The sequence below is a fragment of the Nerophis ophidion genome, linkage group LG10 (genome assembly GCF_033978795.1).
Source record: "Nerophis ophidion isolate RoL-2023_Sa linkage group LG10, RoL_Noph_v1.0, whole genome shotgun sequence".
NCBI lineage: Eukaryota > Metazoa > Chordata > Actinopteri > Syngnathiformes > Syngnathidae > Nerophis > Nerophis ophidion.
Genome location: NC_084620.1, coordinates 49,875,057 through 49,887,628, shown reverse-complemented (window position 1 = coordinate 49,887,628; position 12,572 = coordinate 49,875,057). Strand labels below are relative to the sequence as shown.

Here is a 12,572-nt window from a genome sequence, read left to right as displayed (position 1 = left end):
GCACTACCAAGAGCTAATGCAACGAAATTTCGTTCTTATCTGTACTGTAAAGTTCAAATTTGAATGACAATAAAAAGGAAGTCTAAGTCTAATAATAATAATAATATAAACAGATCTGCCATGAGGTGGCGACTTGTCCAGGGTGTACACCGCCTTCCGCCCGATTGTAGCTGAGATAGGCACCAGCGCCCCCCGCGACTCCAAAGGAAATAAGCGGTAGAAAATGGATGGATGGATATAAACAGATTATAATAATAATAAATAATAATGATATTAAAGGCCTACTGAAACCCACTACTACCGACCACGCAGTCTGATAGTTTATATATCAATGATGAAATATTAACATTGCAACACATGCTAATACGGCCTTTTTAGTTTACTAAATTGCTATTTTAAAGTTTCTTGTTGACAACGTCGCGGAATGATGACGCATACGCGTGACGTCACAGACTGTAAGGAAATAGCGCTGCACCAAACACGGCTAAAATTCGTCTCTGTTCATGGCGTAATTACACATATTTTGGACATCTGTGTTGCTGAATCTTTTGCAATTTGTTCATTTAATAATGGAGACTATAAAAAACAATGCTGTTGGTGGAAAGCGGTGGATTGCAGCTGTCTTTAGCACCGAGACACAGCCGGTGTTTCTTTGTTTGTTGTGAAGCGGAGCGGTCAACCGAACATGTTTTCTCTACGTCAACCAGCATGTTTTTGAACGGGGAAATTGTGATATATATCTTACCGGAGACATCAATGGATTATTTGTCGTCCTGCAGCAGCTGTCATGTCAAAAAAGGCAGCTGTGAGCTTGGCTCCTCGGCTTCTCTCTGAGACACTGTGTGTTCACCGCAGCCGTCTGACCTCGAGGTATGTCTTTACAATCTTTAAAATCTCACTAAAACACTATTAAAACAATAAGCAGATAAGGGATCTTCCAGAATTATCCTAGTAAATGTGTCTAAAAACATCTGAATCGCTCACAATGCAATCGCCTTTTTTTTTTTATTTTTATTATTTTTTTTTTTTTCTAGACCTTCGCTATCAATATCCTCAGCCACAAATCTTTCATCCTCGCTGAAATCATTGGGGAAATTGTCGTTTTCTCGGTCCGAAGAGCCCTTTTTGTTGGAGGCTCCCATTATAAACAATGTGAGGAGCCCTCACACAGGTGACGTCATCGTCTGCGACTTCCGGTGCAGGCAAGGCTTTTTTATTGGCGACAAAAAGTTGCAAACTTTATTGCCGATGTTTTCTACTAAATCCTTTCAACAAAAATATGGCAATATCTCAAAATGATCAAGTATGACACATAGAATGGACCTGCTATCCCCGTTTAAATAAGAAAATCTCATTTCAGTAGGCTTTTAATATAAATAAATGGGCTTCACGGTGGAAGAGGGGTTAGTGCGTCTGCCTCACAATACGAAGGTCCTGCAGTCCTGGGTTCAATCCCAGGCTCGGGATCTTTCTGTGTGGAGTTTGCATGTCCTCCCCATGAATGCGTGGGTTCCCTCCGGGTACTCTGGCTTCCTCCCACTTCCAAAGACATGCACCTGGGGATAGGTTGATTGGCAACACTAAATGATCCCTAGTGTGTGAATGTGAGTGAATGTTGTCTGTCTATCTGTGTTGGCCCTGCGATGAGGTGGCGACTTGTCCAGGATGTACAACGCCTTCCGCCCGATTGCAGCTGAGATAGGCACCAGCGCCCCCCGCAACCCCAAAGGGAATAAGCGGTAGTAAATGGATGGATGTACGTTAGTCTATTTATTTATATCTGCACCTTATTGCTTTTTTTCATCCTGCACTACCAAGAGCTAATGCAACATAATTTCTTTCTTATTTATACTGTAAAGTTCAAATTTGAATGACAATAAAAAGGAGGTCTAAGTCTAATAATAATAATAATGATATAAACAGATTATAATAATAATATCCATCCATCCATTTTCTACCGCTTGTTCCCTTTGGGGTCGCTGGTGCCTATCTCAGCTACAATTGGGCAGAAGGTGGCGTACACCCTGGACAAGTCGCCACCTCATCCCAGGGCCAACACAAATAGACAGACAACATTCACACTCACATTCAAACACTAGGGCCAATTTAGTGTTGCCAATCTACCTATCCCCAGGTGTTTTTGGAGGTGGGAGGAAGCCGGAGTACCCGGTGGGAACCCACGCATTCACAGGGAGAACATGCAAACTCCACACGGAAATATCCCGAGCCTGGGATTGAACCCTGACTACTCAGGACCTTCGTATTGTGAGGCAGACGCACTAACCCCTCTGCCACCATCCGTCCATCCATTTTCTACCGGCTATTCCCTTTTGGGATCGCGGGGGACGCTGGCACCTATCTCAGCTACAATCGGGCGGAAGGCGGGGTACACCCTGGACAAGTCGCCACCTCATCGCAGGGCCCCCTTCTGCCACTGTGAAGCCCATTATTATTATTATTATTATTATAATAATAAATAATGTTAATACTAATATAAATAGATCATTTTTTTTTATTGTAGCTGAGATAGGCGCCAGTGCCCCCCGCGACCCAAAAGGGAATAAGCGGTAGAAAATGGATTGATGGATGGAAATATGTAAAACATCATGCAACGGACAATTTGTCAGACGGTCCCAACAAAAAAGAAAACAGTCGCTATTGTTCCACCACCCGCTCTGCCCCTGGCGCCTATCTCAGCAACAATCGGGCGGAAGGTGGCGTACACCCTGGACAAGTCGCCACCTCATCACAACAGGGCCAACACAGATAGACAGACAACATTCACACTCACATTCACACACTAGGGCCAATTTAGTGTTGCCAATCTACCTATCCCCAGGTGTTTTTGGAGGTGGGAGGAAGCCGGAGTACCCGGTGGGAACCCACGCATTCACGGGGAGAACATGCAAACTCCACACGGAAATATCCCGAGCCCGGGATTGAACCCTGACTACTCAGGACCTTCGTATTGTGAGGCAGACGCACTAACCCCTCTGCCACCATCCATCCATCCATTTTCTACCGCCTATTCACTTTTGGGGTTGCGGGGGGGGGGCGCTGGTGCCCATCTCAGCTACAATCGGGCGGAAGGCGTGTACACCCTGGACAAGTCGCCACCTCATCGCAGGGCCCCCTTCTGCCACTGTGAAGCCCATTATTATTATTATTATTATTATAATAATGAATAATGATAATACTAATATAAATAGATATTTTTTTTATTGTAGCTGAGATAGGCGCCAGTGCCCCCCGCGACCTAAAAGGGAATAAGCGGTAGAAAATGGATGGATGGATGGAAATATGTAAAACATCATGCAACGGACAATTTGTCAGACGGTCCCAAAAAAAAAGAAAACAGTCGCTATTGTTCCACCACCCGCTCTGCCCCTGGCGCCTATCTCAGCAACAATCGGGCGGAAGGTGGCGTACACCCTGGACAAGTCGCCACCTCATCACAACAGGGCCAACGCAGATAGACAGACAACATTCACACTCACATTCACACACTAGGGCCAATTTAGTGTTGCCAATCTACCTATCCCCAGGTGTTTTTGGAGGTGGGAGGAAGCCGGAGTACCTGGAGGGAACCCACGCATTCACGGGGAGAACATGCAAACTCCACACGGAAAGATCCTGAGCCCGGGATTGAACCCTGACTACTCAGGACCTTCGTATTGTAAGGCAGACGCACTAACCCCTCTGCCACCATCCATCCATCCATTTTCTACCGCCTATTCCCTTTTGGGGTGGCGGGGGGGCGCTGGTAACTATCTCAGCTACAATCAGGCGGAAGGCGCGTACACCCTGGACAAGTCGCCACCTCATCGCAGGGCCCCCTTCTACCACTGTGACGCCCATTATTATTATTATTATTATTATAATAATAAATAATGATAATACTAATATAAATAGATAATTTTTGTTGTTGTAGCTGAGATAGGCGCCAGTGCCCCCCCCATTTTCTACCGCCTATTCCCTTTTGGGGTCGCTGGTGCCTATCTCAGTTACAATGGGGCGGAAGGCGTGTACACCCTGGACAAGTCGCCACCTCATCGCAGGGCTCCTTCTGCCACCGTGAATCCCATTATTATTATTATTTTTATAATAATAATAAGTAATGATAATACTAATATAAATAGATAATAATAATAAATAAATATGTAAAACGTCATGCAACGGACAATTTGTCAGACGGTCCCTAAAAAAAAGAAAACAGTCGCTATTGTTCCACCCCCCCCCCCGCTCTGCCCCTGGCCGGGGGAGGTGTGGGGTTGTTGCAATTCCGCCAGCGGCCACAGATGTCGCTGCCGCGCGCATGGCAGGGCCCAGCCTCTCCGCGGCCTTCTCATCTTTTTGTCTGAGAACAGGCTCGCTCTGCCGCTCTACAGTGTGCGCGATAGCCTCGGAGCCGCCGCGTCCGTACCACACTGTCAAACCCCACTCCAAAACGAACACAACCGCGATCGTCCCGGCACCGTCCAGCATGGCGCGCCGAATCTCCCGCTAGATCGCTCGTATTCGGGGGCTGGGGGGGGGGAACCGACTATCCGTTGCAACTTGGTCCGGGGGGGTCGCTGTGTGCATCAGTCTTTATTAGCGAGCTTCCCCCTCGCTCTTCTTTCTTATTTAACTTTTTTCTTTTCCCCCAAACACACTCAGCCCGGCGAATGACTGAGCGCCGGCGGAGTATGGGATCCTTGGCGGCTTAGGAAGCGAGCGAAGCGGGGGCTTTTTTTTTTTTTAACCGTTCAAACGATGGCAAACTCGACGGGGAAAAACCTTCCAGAGCAGCGGCGGAAAGGACGAGCTTTCCTGGACGAGCTGCGGCAATTCCACCAAAGCAGAGGGTGCGTCTTTTTTTCAAATTCTTGGTTAACTTTTCAAAAAAGACACTTTAAAGTGTTACGGTGTGCTCATTTCTGACGTTATCCCCCCCAGCAGATCGCCGTTTAAGAAGATTCCTATCGTGGGTGGGAAAGAGCTGGACCTGAACGCTCTCTACATCAGAGTCGTCTCTTTAGGTGGATTTGCAAAGGTGAGTGGAGGGGGTACTAAAAGTGGGGTTTATTCCCGCACCCTGCGTGGGGGACCACTCTGCAACTCCCCGGGACAAGTGGAAGCCCCCCCACCGCCGACAGAAAGACGTTAGTAGGCTCCTTGTTGGCCTTGTGCTAGTGTTGCCATGTATCTCTATTGCAATGTGCTGTGTTGTTGTGTCCCGTCGCTCTCTCCGTGTGTATGTGCGGGCTCTCCGCTCAAAATTAGCGGGCACGTCTAACATCGATTTGCACAGCCGTACCCCCCCTCCCGGAGCGCCTGCAGACACTTCGCTCGCACGGAAAAGCTTCGGTTTTTTTTTCTTTTTTTTTTTTCCCTCGTACCCCCCCTTTCCTCGCCATTTTCTTCGGCTTCATGGCTGCTCACAAAAACGCAAGGCCCCGCACAGGCCTCGCGGAGTGAATAACGTTTTAAACTATTGTCGGGCACACAAGACGCGAATTAACGTCGCGACGCCGGCTGGGCACTGTTCCCCTCACCTCCCTCCCCGGCCCGACGGACGCAGTTTGTTGGGGAAGTTTTGTGGCGTGCAAAAGTCAAGTTAGCCGTGTTAGCATGTTGCTAGTTAGCATCAACTGAAACGTTAAGTCCCCCCTCAACACGTCAACATACACACACTAATACCACGCGTGTTTTTATTACTACTTTCATTCAACATTACATAATACTTTAAACAAGTTATTCATTATTTTCACTCATTATGTTATTGGTGGTGGTGAGGGGACCTGTAGGTAGGGCACCAGATGGTTGCCGCTCATTTTGCCCCAGTACAGGTGTCTTTATTATTATTATTAATATTATTATGTGCCTCTATATAACACGCATTTCCCTCTTTCCAGGTGTCCGACAAAAACCAATGGAATGAACTTGGAGAGGACTTTAACTTCCCCAGGAGTTGCTCCAACGCTGCATTCGCTTTAAAACAGTACTACCTTCGGTGAGTAGCCTCCCAGGCAGCATGTGGGAAGTGTTTACAAGAAGCCTCTTCCCCCCCCCCCCTGCTTGGTGTAAATGTATCACGACATCAAGCAGGGGCACTCTTTTTAACTTGTATTTAGGAGGAAAATCAATGTGCATATTTTGGAAAACATCTGGGATAGGTTGATTGGCAGCACTAAAAATTGGCCCTAGTGTGTGAATGTGAGTGTGAATGTTGTCTGTCTATATGTGTTGGCCCTGCGATGAGGTGGCGACTTGTCCAGGGTGTAAGAGCCGACTTATCACAATTTTCTCACCGAAACCTGCCAGTTTACATGTTGTTGGGATCCATGTTCGCTTGACCGCTCTGTTCCATAGTAAAGTTTACTCTTCGGGAATTTTAAACAAGGAAACACTGTGTTTGTGTGCCTAAAGGCTAAAAGCTTCCCACCTCCATCTTTCTACTTTGGCTTCTCCATTATTAATTGAACAAATTGCAAAAGATTCAGCAACACAGATGTCCAGAATACTGTGTAATTATGCAATTAAAGCAGACTACTTATAGCTTGGATCGGGCTGGAAAACAATGTCCGCTAAAACCCGAGACGTCAAACGCACGCGTCATCATACCGCGACGTTTTAAACACGACACTTCGCGGGAAATTTAAAATTGCAATTTAGTAAACTAAACCGGCCGTATTGGCATTTGTTGCAATGTTAAGATTTCATCATTGATGTATAAATGATCAGACTTTGTGGTCTGTAGTGGTGAGTTTCAGTAGGCTTTTAATTTGTATGTAGGAGGAAAATAAATGTGCATATTTTGGAAAACATCTGAGACAGGTTGATTGGCAACACTAAAAATTGGCCCTAGTCTGTGAATGTGATTGTGAATGTTGTCTGTCTATCTGTGTTGGCCCTGCGATGAGGTGGCGACTTGTCCAGGGTGTAAGAGCCGACTTATCACAATTTTCTCACCGAAACCTGCCAGTTTACATGTGGTCGGGATCCATGTTCTCTTGATCCATAGGAAAGTTTCACCTCCGGGAATTTTAAACAAGGAATCACCGTGTGTTTGTGTGGCTAAAAGCTAAAGCTTCCCAACTTCATCTTTCTACTCTAACTTCTCCAATATTAATTGAAGAAATTGCAAAAGATTCAGCTACATAGATGTCCAGAATACTGTGTAATTATGCGATTAAAGCAGACTACTTATAGCTTGGATCGGGCTGGAAAACAATGTCCGCTGAAATCCGAGACGTCAAACGCACACGTCATCATACTGCGACATTTTCAACACGACACTTGGCGGGAAATTTAAAATTGCAATATAGTAAACTAAACCGGCCGTATTGGCATTTTTTGCAATGTTAAGATTTCCTCATTGATATATAAATGATCAGACTTCGTGGTCGGTAGTGGTGGGTTTCAGTAGGCTTTTAACTTGTATGTAGGAGGAAAACACATGTGCATATTTTGGAAAACATGCGTGCATCCAAGTTTCAAAGTTTAGCATCTTGGCGTAGTTGCTGCCTGTCTGCAGGAGAGCATCCCAATAGATTTTTTTTTTTGCAAGGTGTCCCAACTCTTGCACTATTTTGTTGCATCCAGCTACTAGGGACGGCTTGGCGCAGTGGGAGAGTGGCCGTGCGCAACCCGGGGGTCCCTGGTTCAATCTCCACCTAGTACCAACCTCGTCACGTCCGTTGTGTCCTGAGAAAGACATTTCACCCTTGCTCCTGATGGGTGCTGGTTAGAGCCTTGCATGGCAGCTCCCTCCATCAGTGTGTGAATGTGTGTGTGAATGGGTAAATGTGGAAGTAGTGTCAAAGTGCTTTGAGTACCTTGAAGGTAGAAAAACGCTATAAAAGTACAACCCATTTATCATTTACTGTCCTTATGAGAACAGTTGCCCAGTAGATTTTTTAAAGGCCTACTGAAATGAGATTTTCTTATTTAAACTGGGATAGCAGGTCCATTCCATGTGTCATACTTGATCATTTTGCGATATTGCCATATTTTTGCTGAAAGGATTTAGTAGAGAACATCGACGATAAAGTTAGCAACTTTTGGTCGCTAATAAAAAAGCCTTGCCTGTACCGGAAGTAGACGATATGCGCGTGACGTCACGGGTTGTAGGGCTCCTCACATTGTTTATAATCATAGCCAGCAGCAGCAAGTGCAATTCGGACCGAGAAAGCGACAAGTTCCCCATTAATTTGAGCGAAGATGAAAGATTCGTGGATGAGGATAATGAGAGTGAAGGAGTGGGGAAAAAAATGTTTAAAAAAAAAAACAAGGTGAGAGCGATTCAGATGTTATTAGAAGCATTTACTAGGATAATTCTGGAAAATCCCTTATCTGCCTATAGTGTTACTAGTGTTTTAGTGAGATTATATAGTACCTGAAAGTCAAAGGGGTGTGGTGACCGCCAGTGTCTGAGGGAAGCAGGACGCAAGCTCCGCTGATGTCCACGGTAAGAGCCGACTTATTAGTACAATTTTCTCACCGAAACCTGCCGGTTGACATGTGGTTGGGATCCATGTTCGCTTGACCGCTCTGTTCCATAGTAAAGCTTCACCTTCGGGAATTTTAAACAAGGAAACACCGGCTGTGTTTGTGATGCCAAAGGCAGCTGCAGTGCACCGCTTCCCACCTCCATCTTTCTGCTTTGAGTTCTCCATTATTAATTGAAAACATTGCAAAAGATTCAGCAACACAGATGTCCAGAATACTGTGTAATCATGCGATTAAAGCAGACTACTTATAGCTTGGATCGGGCTGGAAAAAAATGTCCGCTACAACCCGAGACGTCACGCGCACGCGTCATCATTCCGCGACGCTCTCAACAAGATACCTCGTGGGAAATTTAAAATTGCAATTTAGTAAAATAAACCAGCCGTATTGGCATGTGTTGCAATGTTAAGATTTCATCATTGATATATAAATGATCAGACTTCGTGGTCGGTAGTAGTGGGTTTCAGTAGGCCTTTAACTTGTATGTAGGAGGAAAATAAATGTGCATATTTTGGAAAACATCTATTTCCATGCTGCGTTGCATGCATCCAAGTTTCAAAGTTTAGCATCTTGGTGTAGTTGCCACCTGTCTGCAGGAGAGCATCCCAATAGATATTTTTTTGCAAGGTGTCCTAAATCCTGCACTATTTTGTCGGATGCAGCTACTCTCCTTATGAGCACAGACGCCCAGCAGATTTTTTACTAGAGATGAACGGCAAACGGTCTGTGCTACTTATGCTACAGGACAACACATCCACTGTTAGATCCACTATGGATTGGACTTTCACAATTACATGTTAGATCCGCTCGACATCCAATGCTTTCGGTCCCCTAGGGGGGGTTGCACAAATATTCGGTCCTCTCCAAGGTTTCTCGTAGTCATCATTGTCGACGTCCCACTGGGGTGAGTTTTTCTTTGCCCTTATGTGGGCTCTGCCGAGGATGTCGTTGTGGTTTGAGACACTTGTGATTTAGGGCTATATAAATAAACATTGATTGATTGACATCTAAATGGCGCTTGGAAGCAGGTAGCATCTTCAGTTGGTACTATCTAATGATGCGTCAACACTTGTACTCGCAGGCATGTGAAATGTCCTTGAAAACGTAGAAATCCACAAATTTCTCATCAAAATATGATTTCCTCATTTTTTAAAATGAAATATCAATAAAAAATGCTGCTGAACACTCACCTCAGCTGCGGGTACTTGCTATTTCTCTTAGGCTATGTCCACATGAGTTTCAAAAACACATATTTGTGTTTAAAAAAAAATCTCCATCCACACAAGTGTAGTTTTAAAACTGTCTGTCTACACACAAACGCATATTCCTGCTATCGTACTTTTTGTCCAATCAGATGCCTGGAAAAAAGCAGCAATAGGTCTCTTGGTGGCTTTATAATGTTTATTTTGCTCGACTTTAGATGTACAGTGACATGTATACATTATCTTTAACACCTGCTTGCACGTAACATTATTCAAGTGCTGCTGAATCCCAACACGCATGGAATTATAACATTTTCAGAAACATGGTGATGTATTACATATGCAGTGAAGTTTACGTTATTTCTAAAATCAGCGCGTACTAACGAAACCCTTTTTGTATGTTTAAGTTCCTACATAAAGTGCACGGACGTGCGTATGCCGCTGCAAAACTCTCATGGAATTATAAAGCATTTAATCATCGATGTATACATCCATCCATCCATTGTCTACCGCTTATTCCCTTTGGGGTCGCGGGGGGCGCTGGTGCCTATCTCAGCTACAATCGGGCTATGGTACATGTGTAATGAAGTGTATATTGCCTTTTACATCAGTACACACTCCGAGGACAACGCGACGTCATGTTTTTTGTTTGTTGCTTGGTCCATCTACAAAAAATGGAATCAAGACATGTAAGTTAACTTCATGAGTTGTCGTTAAACAAGGACTAAAAACATGACATAATGTTGCACCTGTCTTATGACTCAGAGAAAAAAAGTCTTGCTTGTCAAAAGTTGTCCCATCAGGTGGAGGTTCTACAGCGATCATATCCAAAACAGCTGACTGTCATTAGTGCCGGTGGGAGTGTCGCAAAGCCCATTTTTACGTGTCTTTTTATTGATGTTGAGTGAAAAGAACCGTATGTTTACATTCAAACATACATTAAGTCCTCTTATGCTGTGTTTAAAGCCAGAAAGGCAGTGCTGTTGAGCTTGGGATTGACGGCGCACAGCCCTGACGTCATCACAAGTCTCTGTTAGTGCCGTGTACATGCATACGCTAAGCGCAGCGTTTTGGATCTCTACACTTTGGCCAACATTTGTAAAAGTCTTCGTTTTAAAAGACAAAATTATATGCTTCTGCATGTGGACAAGAGGCTTAAACGCAGAGATAAGTATGCGTTTATTAAGTATCTGTGTTCGTGTGGACATGGTCTGAGAGGCAAATCAATGTGGCGTGTATAGTTTCGAAAACATCTATTTCCATGCATCTAAGTTTCAAAGTTTAGCATCTTGCTATAGTTGCCACCTTTCTGCAGGAGAACATCCCAATATATTTAGTTTGCAAGGTGTTCCAAGTCCTGCACTATTTTCCTCCTTCGCTGTTGTTGCATGCAGCTACCCTCAGTTCCTTTTGAGCACAGATGCCCAGCAGATGTTTTACTAGAGATGAACGGCAAATGGTCTGCGCTACTTGTGCTACGGGAGAACACATCTAAATGGAGCTTGGAAGCAGTCAGTATCTTCAGTTGGTACTATCTCAGGTTGCGTCGACACTTGTAGTACTCGCAGGCATGTGAAATGTCCTTTAAAATGTGGAAATCCACAATTTTAAACATTCATTTTCGCATCAAAATATGATTTACTAATTTGTTTAAATGAAATATCAATAAAAATGCTGCTAAACGCTGACCTCAGCTGCTGTTTCTCTTAGGTTATGTCCATAGAGAGTTTCAAAACACATATTTGGGTTTAAAACAATCTCCATCCACACAAGTGTAGTTTCAAAACTGTCTACACACAAACGCATACACCTGCTGTCATGCACTTTTTGTACAAATCAGAAGCTTGGAAAAAAAGCAATTGCTGATTTGGTGGATTTATCATGTTTATCTTGGTCGACTTTGACGTGAATACATTATCTTTAAAACCAGCTAGCACGTAACATTATTAAAGTGCTGCTGAACCCCGACATTAATAGAATTATAACATGTGCAGTGAAGTGCACATTATTTGTAAAATCAGCGCGCACTAACGAAACCCTTCTGCATGTTTAAGTTCCTACATAAAGTGCACGGACGTGCGTAAGCCGCTGCAAAACTCTCATGGAATTATAAAGCATTTAATCATCGATATAGTACATGTGTAATGAAGTGTATATTGCCTTTTACATCAGTACACACTCCGAGGACAACGCTACGTCATGTTTTTTGTTTGTTGCTTGGTCCATCTAAAAAAATGGAATCAAGACATGTAAGTTAACTTCATGAGTTGTCGTTAAACAAGGACTGAAAACATGAGATAATGTTGCACCTATCTTATGACACAGAGCAAAAAGTCTTGCTTGTCAAAGTTGTCCCATCAGGTGGAGATTCCACAGCGATCATATCCAAAACAGCTGACTGTCATTAGCGCCGGCGGGAGTGTCGCAAAGCCCGTTTTTACGTGTTTTTTTATTGATGTTGAGTGAAAAGAACCGTATGTTTACATTCAAACATACATTAAGTCCTCTTATAGTGTGTTTAAAGCCAGAAAGGCAGTGCTGTTGAGCTTGGGATTGACAGCGCACAGCCCTGACGTCATCACAAGTCTCTGTTCGTGCCGTGTACACGCATACGCTAAGTGGAGAGTTTTGGATCTCTACACTTTGGCCAGCGTTTGCTAAAGTCTGCGCTTTTAAAGACAAACATATGCGTCGGCGTGTGTACAAGAAGCTTAAACGCAGTGATAAGTATGCGTTTATGAAATATCTGTCTTCGTGTGGACATGGTCTAAGAGGAAAATCAATGTGGTGTGCATATTTTGGATAACATCTATTTCCATGCTGTATTGCATGCATCTAAGTTTCAAAGTTTAGCATCTTGCAGTAGTTGCCACCTGT

The 12,572-nt window shown here is 44.2% G+C and overlaps 1 protein-coding gene across 3 annotated transcripts in view; it reads left to right on the top strand.

The window, feature by feature from the left end:
* The first annotated feature begins 4,332 nt into the window (after window positions 1–4,332).
* Window positions 4,333–12,572, top strand: part of arid2 (AT-rich interactive domain 2) — an 89,743-nt gene continuing 81,503 nt past the window's right edge. For 2 of the 3 annotated variants that reach the window (XM_061914022.1, XM_061914020.1), the window contains exons 1-3: window positions 4,333–4,847; window positions 4,939–5,035; window positions 5,898–5,995. In XM_061914022.1, coding sequence (XP_061770006.1) covers window positions 4,756–4,847; window positions 4,939–5,035; window positions 5,898–5,995 — 287 coding nt within the window. In that variant the 5' untranslated portion in view covers window positions 4,333–4,755. The remainder of the gene's footprint in view (window positions 4,848–4,938; window positions 5,036–5,897; window positions 5,996–12,572) is intronic. The other variant, XM_061914021.1, reaches the window with a different exon arrangement.